General features: G+C 38.9%; 1 protein-coding gene across 2 annotated transcripts in view; it reads right to left on the bottom strand.

The window, feature by feature from the left end:
• Positions 1-17,517, bottom strand: part of TXNL1 (thioredoxin like 1) — a 29,792-nt gene extending 12,275 nt beyond the window's left edge. The window contains exons 1-4 of one of the 2 annotated variants that reach the window (XM_066246717.1): positions 17,186-17,517; positions 6,476-6,572; positions 4,083-4,256; positions 656-778 (exon numbers count right to left, since the gene is read on the bottom strand). In XM_066246717.1, the coding sequence (XP_066102814.1) occupies positions 656-778; positions 4,083-4,256; positions 6,476-6,572; positions 17,186-17,283 (492 nt within the window). In that variant the 5' untranslated portion in view covers positions 17,284-17,517. The remainder of the gene's footprint in view (positions 1-655; positions 779-4,082; positions 4,257-6,475; positions 6,573-17,185) is intronic. The other variant, XM_066246716.1, reaches the window with a different exon arrangement.
• Between the last annotated feature and the right edge of the window lie 1,307 nt (positions 17,518-18,824).

The raw sequence follows: 18,824 nt of genomic DNA, 5'->3' as shown, positions 1-18,824 counted from the left end.
AAAGGATGAGAGTGAGCGGCAGAAACAGGTCAGGTCAGCAAGAACTGACACCTCTTCCTGAAGCCAGTGAAGAATCATTTAACTCTTAAGAAAGAAGCATGATCAGATTTATATTTTAGGAAAAAACAGCTTTTGTGAATATGTAGATGAACTGGAATGGGGACAAACCAGTCAGTGGAACAGAGTAAAATTAAGGAAAATAACAGTCAAGACAAACGATGGCTCAATCAAGGCAGCAGGATACCCCCTCCGTGACAGCAATGCCGAGAAGTAGGGGAAGTACAAGCTCACACCTGGGGGGGGGGGCGCCTGATGTATAGCGAGTGCTCGTTCTGGGTGATCAGAAAGTTCGAAGGGCAGGTCAGAATGAACAAAAGGACTCAAGAGTGGGGAAGATTCAGCCCAGCAGTGGGGCCAACCCAGGAGTCCCCCTAGCCACTAGTGCCCCTGGCAGCTCACATGCAGCAGAGAGGAGGCGGGTCTGCACGGTCAAGTCGACAGGCGTCACAGAAAACGCACGTTTTAAGAAAGAACGAACAATGGCCATCTGGGAAGGACAGACATAAAGCCATGGACGAGCTGGAAACACGATCCAAAACAAGGCAGGCATAAACACTGATAATCCCCACAAGCCACAGCTTAGGCATTCAATTACCTGTTCATCACAATCAGATTCCAAGAAGGTTGTGTCTTTTCGTAAACAGTTGTCAAACCCATGCTCATCACTCTCATTAAGACATTCACAGCCGGCTTTGTTAATGAAAGGCATTAAATCCATCTGAAAAGATTAAATCAAGAATTTAGTTAAAGCATTTGGATTTGGTATAAAAATCTTAATAAGAAACTTAAATATGCAATTCTCTCTGATTAGGCAATTTGGAGAAAAAGTCCATCTCTTTTAATATAGTTATTTAAACTTGAATAATAATCCTTTCATTTGAATTTATGACTGAGATCTACCACTAATTATTAAAGCCAAAACTCCTTAGCCCACTTGATAAGATATCAGAAACCAAGTCTTTAAAACTAAATTATAAAATATTGACTGACACTTTTTTAATATCAGTATTTTGCAGTGGGAAATATGCAAATTAAAATATCCGTAAGATCTAAAGAAAGCCTACTTCCCTCTTCTAGTGTGGTCATGACTCTTTAAACTTATTTCCACCAAGAACTCAGATTAAAGAAGACTAACAAATATGAATTTAACATGTTTTTTACTATGGAAAGTCAAACACACACAAACAGAATCCAGTGCACTCTCCGTACCCACCTCCCATCTACAATAAACATCAACCCGTGCACTCTATTTCATCTGTGCCTGCAACCAGGCCCCAACCACGCTCCTGATTACTTTCAAGTATAACTTAGACTTTTACTTCATTTCATTCTTAGTGTGTATTTCTAAGAAATAAGGACTCAGTAAACAAATGTTTTATAGTTGAATGGCTAGATTCAGAATAAGGGCCAAAAAAGAAGTACAAGGACTGTATTTGGTTAACATGTCTCTTCCATTTCTTTTTTTTTCTTTCTTTCTTTTTTTTTTTGGTGAGAGAGGGACAGACAGACAGGAAGGGAGAGAGATAAGAAGCATCAACTCTTCGTTGTGGCACCTTAGTTGTTCATTGAGTGCTCTCTCTCATGTGCCTTGACCAGAGGGGCCAGCCGAGCCAGTGACCCCTTGCTCAAAAGTTGTCTCTCTTTTTTTTATGGTAGTTGCAGTAACACGAGGCTACCTGACACTTAAGATTCGGTAGAATTCCCCTGTGAATCCATCCTGGCTGATACAAACAAGCTCTTTTACTATTTTCTCTCTATGGTGACTGGACTATTTAAGCATCTGCTTCTTGTAGAGCTGATTTTGATAAACTACTATTCTAGAAAAGTATCCACTTTATCTGCTAAATAAGGACAATTTTTAAAGTTTACCAAGTATTACAGAGTATCAGTTACATATAACACTGTTCTATCACAGAGCCTTTATTATAATTTTATCCAGAGATACTAATGCAGGTATATAGTTCTGAAAGATTAAAGGAAACTTTTTTACATGCCAAGTAATTATCAATATGGTAATAATCCATTAGGATAGACCTTAATTATTCATGTGGTAGCCTAAATGTTTTCCAAACCAAATATTATTTTGTATTACATTAAATGTTGTGACATTAAAAATTAAATATATTACTCAGTATGACATATTGTAGCCAAATCAAAAAAGGAGGGAGGGGGAAACGGAGCACTGAAGAGCCAGAGTCCCCTGTTGGAGAATTATGCTGAACTACGTGAGGGCAGTGTTAACAAAATCTTTTAAATGCTCATGACTTCTATCCTACTGAGCAGCATCTTCAATACTACAGCTTAGATTAAGATCCAGGCATGAAGACAACACTGTAGTCACATTTCCAATATTTTAAGAGATGAAAATAAACTAAATGGATAAATTATTTTAAATAGATTTTAAGATTTGTCATGGGACGCACAAAACAAGTATCACATCTAACAGTTGCATTAAAGTGCTTTGAGTATCTGGAGCATATTGGCATTATACTGTATATTTGATATAATTGCAAGCTGACATATTCTGACGATATGTATTGGGAAGTAAGTATCACCTATGTAACAACTTGCCAATCATGCAAATCCAGATTGTGGGACAGTCTATAGACAGATGGTCTAGACCAGAGCTGTACAATGAGACAGCCATTAGCCACATGTGACAATCTAAAATTAACTTAATTAAAAGTAGATAAAATTAAAAATTCAGATTCTCAGTTGCATTAGTCACATAACAAATGCTCAACAGCCACTTTTGCTTAGTGGCTATTATATCATATTAGACTGATGCTGGTCTAAACTTTCCAAAAAGGCAGTCATGAAAAGAAAAAAAAGAAGTTTCTAGACTAACAAACACTAGAGAGAAGTGTCAACTTAAATGCAATGCTCCTTGATTTGATTCTACATAGAGGAAACAACTATCAAGTATATTGTGAAGACAGATTAGGACATCTAAATGTAGGCTGCAGAGGAGAGATACTGTTGGAATGATAAATTTCTTAGGAGTGATAATGGTGTCATGGTTATGTGGAGGACTGATAATGGTGTCATGCTTATTGTAGAAGAATGTTCTTGTTCTTAGGAGCTACAAGCTGAAATACTGAGAGATGATCCACCATGACGCCTCCAACTCACTGTTAGATGCTTTTGCAAAAGTTAAAAGTAGACAGATAACAAGATGGAGCAAAAACAGCAAACAGTTACAACTGATGAATATAAGTGAAGGGTATATGTGTTTGTAGTACTACTGTCAACTGTTTGTTTTTTAATAAATTTCACCTTTCATTATAGGGAGGGGAAAGGTCCAACACAATACACAAAAATAGAGAAAGATCAACTTACCCCACAAATCAGGGTCATTTATGTCTGATTTGATTTTAGTAAGTGATGACAAATTTGTAGAACAAAACCTATAGCTAGTTCTAAGGTCAAAATACTAGAAGTCTTTTTTAAAAAAATTACTTTTTAATCTGCCAATATAATTTTATTTAGCAGAGCACATAAACAAATCAGGTACCATCAAGCACTACTTCTGAATTTTACTTATTTCCTGAATAATTCTCAAATATAAAAATATTGCATTATAACTACCCGTATTAGTTTTCAAAATGTTTAAGTCTTCAAGTTATTATTTAAAATAAGTTACTCTTAAAATTGAAAAATTATATCCAATACTGAAGTCATATTTGGTTCTAAAACAAAATCAGTAAGCAGCACATTAGTTTTGGGGGGCAAAAGGTATTTTTTAGTCTTAAAGCAGCTATTAAAGTAGTTCAGAAAGCAGATTTAAAAGTGACAGAAAATTTGGAGAAATTCAGAAAAAAAGTTTATGACAGGGGCTCAAGTTATAATACGCACATGGAGACAAACCCCAATAACCAGCCAGTGAATCTACTTTTAGTTCTTATTTGAAAGTATTCCTAATTTTAAACTAGTAAAAGATAAAACATGAAAACACAGTAGATTCATTCTAGCAAATCATGGAAATGGAAGACATATCATGACGTTACTGTAAGTCTACGTACATAGCCTTTTGGAATATCTGTGTCCTCATTGCTTCCAGGGTCATTTTCTAAGTGCTGTTTGATTTTTTCTTCTAATCCCACAGCATCTGCTCCTTGATACTGATCAATTCTCACTTTGTTTCGAAAAAACAAAAACGTAGGTGTTGCTGATATATTGTTGGTGGCAGCTGTTCCCTAGAATTGGCAAGTTACACAGCATTATGAATTAGAGTTAATCTTATACCACTTTCAGTACTCACTCTATATCTCTGTGGAAGTTAAGTATCACAACAATGGACTAAAGACATGTAAAATAATTTATTTCTAATTGCTACTTAAGAAAAAGCAGGCCTATTCCCTAAAGTACATTAGCCATTCAGACACAACTACATTATACTGTGAGCTTTATATCCACAATGAAGAAGAGCCCTGTATTTTTATCAGTTTTAGTGCTGAATATTTCACCCAGTAGAACAATTAGTTTCCCGTACAGAAACTGCTTTACAATACCAAATAAATACTGTATCCCAAATGGGTATTGGTATGTCAACACAAACCACTGGTGCTGGTAAAAAACACACATCTGAAAAACAGTAGCCCATCTGACCATGAAGACAAAGTCACACCCTTTGCATCACAATCCTCACACAGTTATATATGCTCTTATAGAAATGACTTCTGATCTCCCATCAAACATACTACAACAGCTATTTTTAAATTCTGCTCTAACTCCATACTTATTACAAGACTAACTTGTGAATGAAAATTATTAATAAGTACTGATTCATGAGAATTATAAAGGAAATAGTAAAGCCAATATGTCACCTTATATATTCAAATACTATGAACAGGCACCACTATATCATCTAAAAAAAAAAAGGCAGAAAGTTTACACAAAGAAGTCCTCTTGAAGCCTCACTTAAAAAAAAAAAAAAGATTTTTTTTAGAACAGTGCTGTCCAAAAGAAATATAATGCAAGAAACTAATATGAGCTATATATGTAACTTTACATTTTCTAGTACCCACAATAAAAATGTAGAGAGAGCCTGACCAGGCGGTGGCGCAGTGGATAGAGCGTCAGACTGGAATGCGGAGGACCCAGGTTCAAGACCCAGGTTCAAGACCCCGAGGTCGCCAGCTTGAATGCGGGCTCACCTGGTTTGAACAAAGCTCACCAGCTTGGACCCAAGGTCACTGGCTCGAGCAAGGGATTACTCGGTCTGCTGAAGGCCCATGGTCAAGGCACATATGAGAAAGCAATCACTGAACAACTAAGGTGTTGCAACGTGCAACGAAAAACTAATGATTGATGCTTCTCATCTCTCCGTTCCTGTCTGTCTATCCCTGTCTATCCCTCTCTCTGACTCTGTCTCTGTAAAAAATTTTTTAAAAAAATTTAAAAAAATGTAGAGAGAAACAAATGAGATATGTAGCGACAGCACAGCCCCAGAAAACGGCACTTCCAGATTAGAGACAGTGAATACTTACAATCAGAGCCAGTGTTACAGTCCAGTAGCATGTGGCATAGTATGTACTAAACAATATATGGGAACATGGTTTATGCTAACCAAATCCCCAAACTATTCACTACAAACTATATAACACTCAAACATTTTCACACTCAGAAATATAACAAAAACAAAGCTTCCCTCACCAAAAACAAACAAAAACAAGTAGCTACCGCGCTGTCCCTTAGAGCTAAAGACTATATTTTTAGTGTTAGAACAAGCAACTCTTCCATATTGCTACATATGAAAATGTAGGACTGTCCTATCGCCCTTCTAACTAAATAATCAGGACAACCTACCTACAACACTGTGGCTCAATCAAAAGTAACCAATATTTTAAAGTTTCTGCTGAGTATTCAGCTTTGTTACTAAGATTACAAACTGATCAATGCAAATTGAACTACAGGGTACGGCAAAAGTAGGTTTACAGTTGTTTGTATGGAAAATACAATTATAAATAATAAATAAAAATATAAGCATAAACTCTGTTTTGTGTCCTCACAACTGTAAACCTACTTTTGCCACACCTGTATACTCAAGAATTTTCTGCTATGGCTTTCTAATCAGCCAATGCCTCTGTAGAAGACAAAATTCTAGATTTGCAAAAAATAAATGTAAGAAAAAACAATACAGAACTGCCAGGTGACATTAGTTTAACAATACAACAGCAATCATTTTATATCAGAAAGCTATGAATATAAATAAACTCAGAAGCAACTAATAATTGAACTACCTTTCTTAACTAACGCCACTATAATGGCATTTATAAAAATCATATCAATATAACACTTTGTTATCTTCAAAGAAACAAGTACTATATGCATACAGAGATAAATAAAGGATGGTATTAAATGTGAAATTCAAACCAATCTGTAAATAATTGTTTAAAGAACTCCCTCTGCTTACCTGACACTGGTGTACATCTACTTCCAAGAAGACAGCCTGTGGGTACTTGTTACTCATTGTACTGAATGCTGGGGCAATCCTTAAACACGGCCCACACCTATGAGAGAGGTAAGAGATGCTTGTAAAATCACACCAAAGACTGTGCTCATTTATACTTTAAAAAACATGGCAATTAAAACAAAACCAATTCTGATCATCCTGGCTTTAGACTTTCTAGTCCTTTCCACTGGCCTATTTAGATATATGTGCAGCAATACCATATTGTCTTAATGACAACAGCTTTGTATTATAAATCTAGAAGTCTAGTAGTGTTGCCTTCAGTGTTGTTTCCTGAGAGAACTTAAGGAAGACCTAAATAAATGAAGGAATACATTATGTCTATGAATTAGAAAATTCAGTTTTTTTCAAGATTTCAATTCTCAATTTGGTCTTTAGAGTTCACATAAAATCCCAGCAGGTGTTCCTGAAACATTAACAAATTTAAATTCTAAAATACATAAGGAAATACCCAGGAGAGCCCAAGCCATTCTAAGGTTCAAAACTGAAGAAATTATATTCACAGATATTAAGAACTATCACGAAGCTTTATAAATTAAGAAGTTAAGAATGTACAGTATTGATACAATAAAAAGGCAAAAAATAAAACATATTAGTTTTTGCAGACAGAAACACACAAAAAAATTCAAAAGCACATGTTCAAACTCAAACTGTGTCTGTCTCTCCATTCTTAACACTTTTATTAGCATTTTTATGCTGTACCATCCTTAAGCCTCATACTGTAATGCTAAGAAATAACTATTAAGTTCTTATATATTAAACTTGATGCTTCTGAAAGGAGATTTTTGGATCTAACAATCCTCAAACAGGCCCTGAGACTGAACTGTAAAGAAACAAACATTTATAGCTAATTTCTTAAACATTATGGATGGAAGTATAAATTAGTAGGTACTTTTTGAAACACCATTTAGTCATTATTTATCGATTTTAAATAAATACAACCCAAGATTTAACAATCACATTTCTAAAAGTCAATCCTATTATTTTTAACTGATTTTAAAGAGAAGAAGTGAGGAAAGGGGGAGGGAGGGAGAGAGAGAGAGAGAGAGAGAGAGAGAAAGGTAGAGAGAGAGAAACATCTATTTGTTGTTCTACTTATTCCTACATCCACTGTTGATTCTTGTATGTGCCCTGACTGGGGATCAAACCCACGACCCTGCCATATGGGCACAACACTAACCAACCGAGTTACCCGGCCAGGACAGTCATTCCTATCTTACCATTTACTCAATTACACAATAATATGTATAAAAAAGTTCAATGCAATGTTTGTAATAGTAAAAAATTTAGAAACAATCTAAATGGCAATTAAGAAATAGTTTTAAAAGTTATAACAAATTCACACCAGAGGTTAAGAATAATTTGTACTGTGTAAAGAACACTGAGTCTCATGATAAAATCTTTGTATGATCACATCTCCAACACGCACAAGTTTAGGGGAGACTTTTTAAATTATCCATACTTCTGCATCCTTTGCTTTTTTTTTTTATTATGAACAGGTTATTTTTACTTTAAAGTGTTAAATAAGTTGTCACAAATGAAGCACAGGTCTTTAGACTATATACAGTGTATCCGTAAAGTCATGGTGCACTTTTGATCGGTCACTGGAAAGCAACAAAAGACGATAGAAATGTGAAATATGCACCAAATAAAAGGAAAATCCTCCCAGTTTCTGTAGGATGATGTGGCAGCATGTGCGTATGTGCAGATGATGACGTAACACCATGTATACAGCGGAGCAGCCCACAGCCATGCCAGTCGAGATGTGGACCGTATAGGAAAGTTCAGTGTGTTTTGTGGCTTGCTAAATTAGAATCTGTAACCAAAGTGCAACATGAATATCAGCGCGTTTATAACAAAGCGCCACCACACAGGAATAACATTACTCGGTGGGATAAGCAGTTGAAGGAAACAGGCAGTTTGGTGGAGAAACCCCGTTCTGGTAGGCCATCAGTCAGTGACGAGTCTGTAGAGGCTATATGGGATAGCTACCTAAGGAGCCCTAAAAAATCTGGGTGTGAGCCTGAATAGGTATGCAACTGGGAGAGTTTTCCTTTTATTTGGTGCAGATTTCACATTTCTATCATCTTTTGTTGCTTTCCTGTGACCGGTCAAAAGTCCACCACGACTTATGGACATACTGTACTACACTGATTCCTGAAAAATCTCCCGTCTGTAAAGAATGCACTCAAAACAGCTTATGGGAAAAAAATAAGATTGAGGCAAACCTCTTAAAACCCACACAATTTTGTAAAAATATCCCTAAGAAAAACAGTAGCTAGTCCTCAGAAAATACCTAGGCAGCTAGGCAGGTGGCTCAGACCTAGAGGCCACCTTAGGGGATATTTAAAACGAACAATGTGGCTGAGGGCTTTTCTCCTTCCCCTGAAATAGAACCGCTAAAGGTTCTATTTCTATCCTTGCTCTCCACCACCTAGAAAAAATATAATTTGAACCAACACAACTTCTATGTGATACTGCCATCATTACTCTATTCACCAATCATGTATGAACTAACTGGTGTTATAAGAAACACTTCTGGCTCTGGACGACTGGCTCAGTGGTACAGCATCGGCCTGGCATGCGAAAGTTCCAGGTTCTATTCCTGTTCAGAGCACACAGGAGAAGTAACCATTTGCTTCATCACCCTCCCCTTCTCCCCTCTCTATCTCTCTTTCCCCTTTCCCACAGCCATGCTAAAATGGTTCAAGCAAAGTTGGCCTCAGGTGCTAAAATAAAATATCAATAGTTAGGCTGCTGAGAAATGGGGACAGCAGCCCAGATGGGCAGAGCAACGCCTAGTAGGGTTTTGTCGGGTGGATCCCAGTCACAGTGCATGTGGGAGTCTGTCTCTGCCACCCCCCGAATAAAAAAAAATTTTTTTAATAAAAAAAAGTAACACTTCTTGTAGCTAAAGACAGTAGAAAGGAAGGACTACCTTTCAAGTAACTATTGCCTTTCAGATTTTAACCTTATACTAGATCTTTTGTTTAATTTTAGCCCTCATAGATTGAAATTTTAGTCAAAAGTCAAAATAAGTCAAAGAACACAGAAGCACATATTTTCACAGCAGCATATTTTCACAATATAATAATTGAAATGAATTGATTGGTTATTTTAAGTAAGATGTTTGCCTTGCTTATCATTAGCATTTAAGAGTAAACTTTAAATTTCCAGTATTGGCGAAGTTCATAAACATGTTACCTGTTGTCTCTGTATAAAATGAGAAGAGAACAGATTCTCCAAGGACCTTTCCCGTCTCTAAAATATTATGCCCAAGTACAGCTGAATTTCAGAATTGTATCTTTTTTCTTCTGCAGACTTTGATTTGTAGTACACAAACATAGGACCTTTGAACTTGTTATAAAAGAGAACAAGATCATGTAATCCAGAGGTTTAAAAAAAGAGTTCTTTTCTACTTCTGAACCTCTGTTAAGCCTAATATGCAAAATGGATACGTAAGGATTCTATTACGCTTTTTGAGAGAAAAAGACTACAGCAGGCAACCTGCTAGCTTTCTGCAATGCAATACATAAAGAATCAAACCCACAAAACTAAAACTGAAATTCACCTAACCTAACACAGTTATTTGGTAAGTGAGAACTAAAGACCAGGAAGTTAAACGACTTGTCCCAGATCAGACATTCTAGTTAACAGCAGGACCACAACTAGAACAGTTAATTCCTAAACCCAGTCCAAAATCAGCTTTCTCTGAAAGCACATTGGGTTCTTCTTAATACATCTGTTTACAATCATAATATCAATTCTATTTCATGAACGTGCTGTTCTCTTCTATTTGCTAAAGTAGTCAGTGCATTGCCTTGAACAATAACAAATATATTCAGCTAGAAACTGGGCAAGGAAAACATATGGGCTTTCTAAAGACATATTGTAAAAGTTTATTTTTTCTGCAGGGTATAACTCTAAACAAGGTAATTTCTAGATTATATTTACTAATGGACAGATATAATCATAATTGGTTCCTATTAATAATATAAATAACTAGCATTCATTGAGTATTTGCTATATGTTATGCAGCTTACAAAACCCTTAAATTCATTTAAGCTTTATAATTCCTCATTTTAAAGACAAGAACAGTGAAGTACAGTTCTGGTACTTGATCACAAAACCCAACTACAGTGTGTCCGTAAAGTCATGGTGGACTTTTAACCAGTCACAGGAAAGCAACAAAAGACAATAGAAATGTGAAATCTGCACCAAATAAAAGAAAAACTCTCCCAGTTTCATACCTATTCAGTGCAGTTTGATGTGGGCTCACACCCAGATTTTTTAGGGCTCCTTAGGTAGCTACCCCGTATTGCCTCTACAGACTCATCACTGACTGATGGCCTACCAGAATGGGGTTTCTCCATCAAACTGCCTGTTTCCTTCAACTGCTTATCCCACCGAGTAATGTTATTCCTGTGTGGTGGCGCTTCGTTATAAACGCGCCGATATTTACGTTGCACTTTGGTCATGGATCCGAATTTAGAGAGCCACAGAATACACTGAACTTTCCTCTGTACCATCCACATCTCGACTGGCATGGCCATGGGCTGCTCCGCTATATACACGGTGTTACGTCATCATCTGTGCATGCACACATGCTGCCACATCATCCTACAGAAACTGGGAGGGTTTTCCTTTTACTTGGTGCATATTTCACATTTCTATCGTCTTTTGTTGCTTTCCAGTGACCGATCAAAAGTGCACCATGACTTTACGAACACACTGTACTATTGCTATTCCCGAAATCCAAAACAGTGGCCTATACAGTGCTTTTGTTGTTATTTCTAGTTAACTGCCAACATGAAAACAATTTATGTGCTAGTGAAAGAAATTCAGACAGAGTACATACTTTGTGATACCATTTTTATAAAGTTCAAATCCAGGCAAAACTAGTCTATACTGTTAGAATTCAAAAGTAATGAGGAGCCTGACCTGATGGTGGCACAGTGGATAGAGCATTGGACTGGGACGCGAAGGACCCAGGTTTGAGATCCTGAGGTCGCCAACTTGAGTACCAGCTCATCTGGTTTGAGCAAAGCTCACCAGCTTGAGCCCAAGGTCGCTGGCTCGAGCAAGGGGTCACTTGGTCTGCTGTAGCTCTCCGGTCAAGGCACATATGAAAAAGCAATCAATGAACAACTAAGGTGCCACAATGAAGAATTGATGCAGCTCATTTCTCTCCCTTCCTGTCTATCTGTCCCTGTCACCAAAAAAAAAAAAAAAAAAAAAAAAAAAAAAAAAAAAAAAAAAAAAAAAAAAAAGTAATGAGGAGGAGCCTACAGGCAGTTGGGAGTCGGGAGATGATTTGGAGTGCTGGTATTGGTTCAATACCTGTAACTACCTTGAAAATGTATCAAACTATAAACTTAAATGATTTGTGTGCATTTGTGTATGCATGCTATGCTTCAGTTTATAAGTTTAGTAAAAATCTACTTTCTTTAGGGTCTTACTAAGATCTGAGTGATCTTGCAGCTACCTACCTCACTCACTAATGTCATCTGCTTGGTTCCTATGGCATGCTGGGTTTGCTAATTGTGCTATAGTAAGTTACCTTAGGTCCACAGCAATTTTGCTACATATAATTCATACAATATACATATAATATATTATTTGGACTAGTGACCATAACCATTAGAACTCAACATCCTAATACCTATTAACATTCTTGGATGGTAATAGTAATGCCTAATTAACTACAAAGTAACACCTGCTTTAAGAAAATTAAGTACAGCCTGACCTGTGGTGGCGCAGTGGATAAAGCGTCGACCTAGAAATGCTGAGGTCGCTGGTTCGAAACCCTGGGCTTGCCTGGTCAAGGCACATATGGGAGTTGATGCTTCCAGCTCCTCCCTACCTTCTCTCTCTCTCTCACCTCTCTCTCTCCCTCTCTGTCTCCCTCTCTCCCTTTCTCTCTCCTCTCTAAAATGAATAAATAAAATTAAAAAAAAAAAAGAAAATTAAGTACATAGTAAACAATTACAAAAGTGATCCATTCATGAATTCAGAATAAAAATTATTCATATGGAGTTATATGAAAGAGAAAATGTATATGTTTTTAACGTTGGAGTTTAACCATCAATGATAACAACAAAAATGATACTGCTTATAACTTTAAAATGTATCTGGGTACATTTATGAAATAACAGTTTGGAGACAGCAGTTATAAAAACAGGTTACCATAACATATAATTTACACATATAACTTTATTCTCAAACAATATAATCAGGTTTCATGTTCTCATTCTGATTTAAGAGGTAGAAGAACGAATGTCAGAGAGTGAAATGAATTGCGCTTGCTCATAAGATTAGTCATGCAGGCAGAGCTGTAGCTAAAGCATTCAAGGAGACATTCATTGTAAAATGTCACGCTCTGCAATAGATGGAAATGAACCTGCATTTCCCTTCTGCTCAGGCTGGGAAGGGCAAGGATAGCACTTAACAATTCAAATAGCGCATTCAGCAATGGCACTAACGTTATTTAACCTCTCTGTGACTCAGAATGTCCACATTTGTAGAATGGGGATAATTTCATTATTCTGAAGACTAAATGAGTCAATATAAGTGTTTAAACAAGTCCTTTACAAAGATTAAATAATACGTAAATATCAACTATTTTAATTGCTTTAAAAATATTGCAGAATGGTGTCAAGACCATTCAGTGGGGAAAAGTTTTTCAACAAATGGTAGAAAATTGGATATCCACATGCAAAAGAATGAAGTTAGACCCTTATTTGACACCATATACATAAATTAAAATGGATCAAATACCTAAAGTTAAAAGCTAAAACTATCCAGTTCTTTGAGGAAAACATAGGGGAAAATCTTTATTCCACTGGATTTGCAATGATTTCTGGAATATGACACCAAAAGCACAGAAGAAAACATAAACTGGACTTCATCAAAATTAAAAACTTTTGTGTACCTAAGGACATTATCAAGAAAGTGAAAAAGCAACCAATGGAAGAAAATATTTACAAATCATGTATCTGACAAGGAATTAGTATCTAAAACATATAAAAAAAACTCCTACAACTCAACAACACTCCAATTCAAAATGGGCAAATAACTTAACAGACATTTCCCCAGATTGAAAAAAAAAAAGCCAATAAGCACATGAAAAGATTCTCAACACTATTAATCATGAAGGATATGCAAAACAAAACCACCAGATGGCACTTCACACCCATTTAGGTGGCTATTAAAATACAAGTATTGGTAGTACAGGGAGAAACTAGGACTCTTCTGCATTGCTGGTTGGGACACAAAATGGTGCAACCACTGTACAAAATACTTTGATGATTTCTCAAAAAATTAATACAGAATTATCATATAATCCAGCGATTCCACTCCTTGGTAGATATCTACAAGAACTCAAAACAGAGTCAAAGAGACCCCTGCACTCTACTGTTCACAGTGGTATTATACACAATAGCCAAAAAATGAAAACAACTCAAATGTCCGCCAACAGATGAATTAATATGTGGTGTGTGTGTGATATACAAATACAATAAAATATTATTCAGCTTTAAAAGGTAAATTCTGACAAATGCTACAATATGAATGAACCTTGAAAACACTGTGCTAAGTTTAATAAGCAAGAGGTACCAAGAGGCAAATTCAGAGACAGAAAGTAGAAAAGACGTTTGCCAAGGAGCTCCGGGGGAGATTAGGAGTTACTGTTCTTATTTTTTTGGTTTTTTGTTTTGGGGTTTTTTTTTACAGACAGAGAGAGAGTCAGAGATAGGGACAGACAGACAGGAATGGAGAGAGAGAAGAATCAGTCATTAGTTTTCTGTTGCGCGTTGTGACACCTTAGTTGTTCATTGACTGCTTTCTCATATGTGCCTTGACTGCGGGCCTTCAGCAGACCGAGTAACCCCTTGCTCGAGCCAGCGACCTTGGGTCCAAGAGGGTGAGCTTTTGCTCAAACCAGAAGAGCCCGCACTCAAGCTGATGACCTCGGGGTCTCGAACCTGGGTCCTCGGCATCCCAGTCTGATGCTCTATCCACTGCATCACTGCCTGGTCAGGCAGGAGTTACTGTTTAATAGGTACAGTTTCAATCTGAGATGATGAAAAAATTCTAGAAAATAGTGGTGATGGTAGTACATACAACATTGTGAATGTACTTAATGCCACTGAACCGTACACTTAAAAGTGGTCCAAATGGTAAATTTTATGTTACATATATTTTACTACCGATAAGAAATTTTAAAAAATGAAAAAAATTCTGGAAAGCCACTACAGTATGACAATTTGTATAGTGTTTTAGTAAAATTAATAGACAGGACAAAGTGGAAGTGAAAAATAAAGAATAAGAATTACATGATTTAACTGGATATAGTTAGTAGTTTGAAGTCTAACACTGATGCCCATATATGTAAATTGGGAGTCCCAATGGCAGAGAGTTCATGCAGGGAAGTATTAATGGTCAAAATGTTAAAAGAACTTCAAAGACAAATAGAATCTTGTAAGATTTGTAAATATTATCTGAATATTTACCTTTGAACTTAAAAGTTCTCTATATTCAACCATTTTATTTATTCTCAGCTTTTACAAAGAAAGAAAAATTTTAACCTACCAAAATATCTTTTTAAATAACAGTGTTTTACCAATGTCTGCAGTTGCTAATGGATGTGTTTCTGAATAGCAACCTTTCCCCACTTTGATTAATAACACTACTTTGTCATCTCTCCCTCTGCTAAGGTGAGGGTGGAGGGGAGTATATTGATGAGGGACAAAAGTATAAATGCTCCCACTAACTAGAATTAGAAAAGTGAACTGAAGATGAGATTTGGTATTAAAATAATCTCTTCCCTCTTACAACTCTGGCTTTGGTACTTAACAAATGTACAAATACTCCTTCATATTAAGAGCACAGACACTACAAAATTGCTAAATCTGGGAAGGCATTCTTATAGAATCCTGACATTCCTTTTAGACATGTCTTTACATACAAACTATCCTCTTCTGTCAATTTAGTAAATGTCAAAATCCTTATGTCATATTGGTACTCTATTCCACTACACAAAATTCAATGTACTGTTCCTTTTCAATTCCGTACAAAAGAGACTGGTCCAAAACTAAATCCTAACTTGTTTTCATCTCTATCTGCATCCCTCTAATCCTAATGTCACCATTTCCATACTTAACATGGGTTCAATCACGTTTGCTAGATATCATTTTTTGCTCTGGGGTTAAAAATATTGCCCTGTTTATATAGTCAGTTAGACAATAAACTGTATTACATAATGCAGATTTCTCCAAGTTAATGTCCTAAGTATAAATAACGTCAGGGGCCAAGGTATATCAAAAGGAGACCTCTAATCTTTCTAACTAGGCACTGAACGCACAGGGAGAGGTCAGTAAAGACATACACTTGCTCAAATCCTTTTTTTTTTTTTTTTTGGTATTTTTCCGAAGCCAGAAACGGAGAGGCAGGCAGACTGACTCCCGCATGCACCTGACCAGGATCCACCCGGCACGCGCACCAGGGGGCGATGCTCTGCCCATCTTGGGACATCGCTCTGCGGCAGTCAGAGCCATTCTAGCGCCTGAGGCAGAGGCCACAGAGCCATCCCCAGCGCCCGGGCCAACTTTGCTCCAATGGAGCCTTGGCTGCGGGAGGAGAAGAGAGAGACAGAGAGGAAGGAGAGGGGGAGGGGTGGAGAAGCAGATGGGCGCCTCTCCTGTGTGCCCTGGCCGGGAGTCGAACCCGGGACTCCCGCACACCAGGCCGACGCTCTACCACTGAGCCAACCAGCCAGGGCTCCACTTGCTCAAATCTTGATTCCGAATTCCTAGTTCCAAAATGTCACTCACACCGGAACACTGCACCCCCCACCAATATGGAAGACCCACCCACCAGCTCTGTGACCTATAAATCATGTTAAGATTTACCAAAGCCAGTGAACATCTTTTCAAGACACCTGTCCTGTTAAATCCTCGGGTAAAAAAAAAAAGGGGGGGGGGAGTCTATTAGTTAAACTCAAACGTCTGGACACCTATCTACCTGTGTTATATTATACATACCTACTATAGTTCTTGTGACTACATGCAATCGCATATATAGGTAAGCCTAAGTGACCCAATTACTAACCAAATGAGTAACAAAAACGTTAGTAAGTTAAAAAGGCATCCTAACCCAAAATTAATTTAAAGTGACTGAGCACTACGCGGATTAGTTGGAGAGCCCCGTCTGAAGCTTCCAAAGGCTTTCAGAAATGCAAGTGGTGCAGAAAGTATCAATGTGTTCGGTAAATTAAGAGGTCAAAGTTTCTAAGATGCAGGTGACAGCTGTCTCCCCGGAAAGAAAGGAACAGACGCAAGCAGGGGCGGATGTAGGAGGCTCCCAGGCTAAAAAGCATAGAGGTGCACCACCTCCCAGCGCAGGGTAGTCCAAGGATTCAAAACGGGCGAGCGGGTATCTCCCGGGCCGGGGAACGCGGAGGCCTCACTCCTGTGCCCGCCGGAGACTCCCCGTGGCACAAACGGGGGCTCAGATCCAAAGCTAGGGCCTAACTGGGCAGCGCCCTGGCGCTGCGGCCAGCCGGACATTCCCGAGCAGGAGGAGACCACGAGGGAGCCGGGCCCGGGAATGCGGAAAGAAAAGCGTCGGCGGACAGAAGGGACCCAGCGGCCTCACCCTCGCATGGTGAACTTGACCACGGCGAGTCTGGAGCCCGCGCCGCTCAGCTCCGGCTGGAAATCCGGGTCGCTCCCGACCGGCTTCACTCCCACCATTCTTAAGAGAGCCCGGAAGGGAGGCCGCGACGCCACCGGCTACGAGAGTGAAGGAGACAACCCGCAGGAAGGGGGGATGCTCGGGAAGGCCGAGGCCTGGACACCAGAGGCGGCGATCGCGGAGCTCCTCCCGCGGCTCGCAGTGCCGACTCACGCCAGGGAGCCGAGCGGCGAGGGGGCGGGGACGGGAGGAGGAGGGCAGAGGCGAAGCAAGGCAAGGCGTGCGGCCCCCAGCAGCCCCCGCGCGGCAGGGCTGGCGGCGCTTGCGCAGCTTGACGTCATTTCCGCGCCGTCCGTTTTGGCTCTCAGCGACCAATCCGAAAGCGCGAACTGTGGCCCCACTCTCAACTGAGGAGCCTCCCTCTGGCTGGCGCAGGCGCAGACGAGTAGCGGTCCGGTCGCAAGCTCAGGTGCAGAATGCGACTCAAATTTGTGTGTTCCTCCGCGGTTGTGAGACTCGAATCTTTTACTTAGGAGTTTCTTGGAGTGGGAGAGTGAGAAGGAGTTCCTTTTTCTCCGGGGTTCATGGCTACGTCTTAAGCCGCCCCTCGCCCTAAATAAGAATAGTTTTTGCTCATATTCGGGCAAGTCGCCACACTAGACAAAACAAACTAGGAGCAGATATTTACGGATCTCTTAATACGTGGACGCTGCCTGTGCAGTCATTAAGGAAAAAAAGATTATGCACTTGTCTTGAAGCATCAAAAAAAGAAATGAAAACATTTTTCCTCCTTTAAGGATTTCCAGTTTAGTGATAGTGGAGACAAATGAAGTGGGAGGATGGAGCAGGGAAACTTTCCAGGAGATCCCCTGAACTAAGTGTTGATAAAGGAGAAGGAATAGCCAGATGGTGAGAGGTGACGGGTGTATCAGGCAGAAGAACCAGCAGTGCAAATCATGAATTGAGAGGGCTGATAACAATAATAGTAGCTAATATTTAACAACTTATGTGTCAGATAAAATACAAGCTCATTGTGTGTATTAGCTGATTTAATCCTTACAACTGGGTGAAGTAGGTTCTATTATTGCTTTATTCTTAGACTAATTTTTCCAAATTCACACACCTAGTAAATCAAGCTTGCATTTCAAGTTAGGGCAGTGTACGGCCAGCAGTCACTGCTGTCGTGGATCCAGGCAGACGGTAAATAAACAGTGGAGCCAAAGAATGGTGGGGCCATTCCTCTATTAAGGGTTTGCACCGGCTGATGAGCAAACACACAGGGAAAACACTTCCGTCTTCATTCAGAGCTTCTAATGCCACTGACACATTCTCCCGTCCCACAACCAGGAGAATCTTCTCTGGTTTCTCCCAGAATCACCTCTGGTTCCCCATCTGCACACCTTCTCTCTCTCTCTCTCTCTCTCTCTCTCTCTCCCTCCCTCTCCCTGCCAAACATGGCTTCTCCTTCAGCACTCTGCACCCTTTGCTCTCACTCTCCAAACATGGCTTCTCGCTCCTCTCTCTTTTCAAAACTTTCTGGCGCAAAAACCTCTCCTCCAGCAAACATTAGGAAAACAATGGCCCTTCCCAAGCAGGAAGG

Source organism: Saccopteryx bilineata, chromosome 11 (genome assembly GCF_036850765.1).
Source record: "Saccopteryx bilineata isolate mSacBil1 chromosome 11, mSacBil1_pri_phased_curated, whole genome shotgun sequence".
Classification (NCBI taxonomy): domain Eukaryota; kingdom Metazoa; phylum Chordata; class Mammalia; order Chiroptera; family Emballonuridae; genus Saccopteryx; species Saccopteryx bilineata.
The sequence above is the reverse complement of the archived record's forward strand: the minus strand, read 5'-3'. Positions and strand labels throughout refer to the sequence as shown.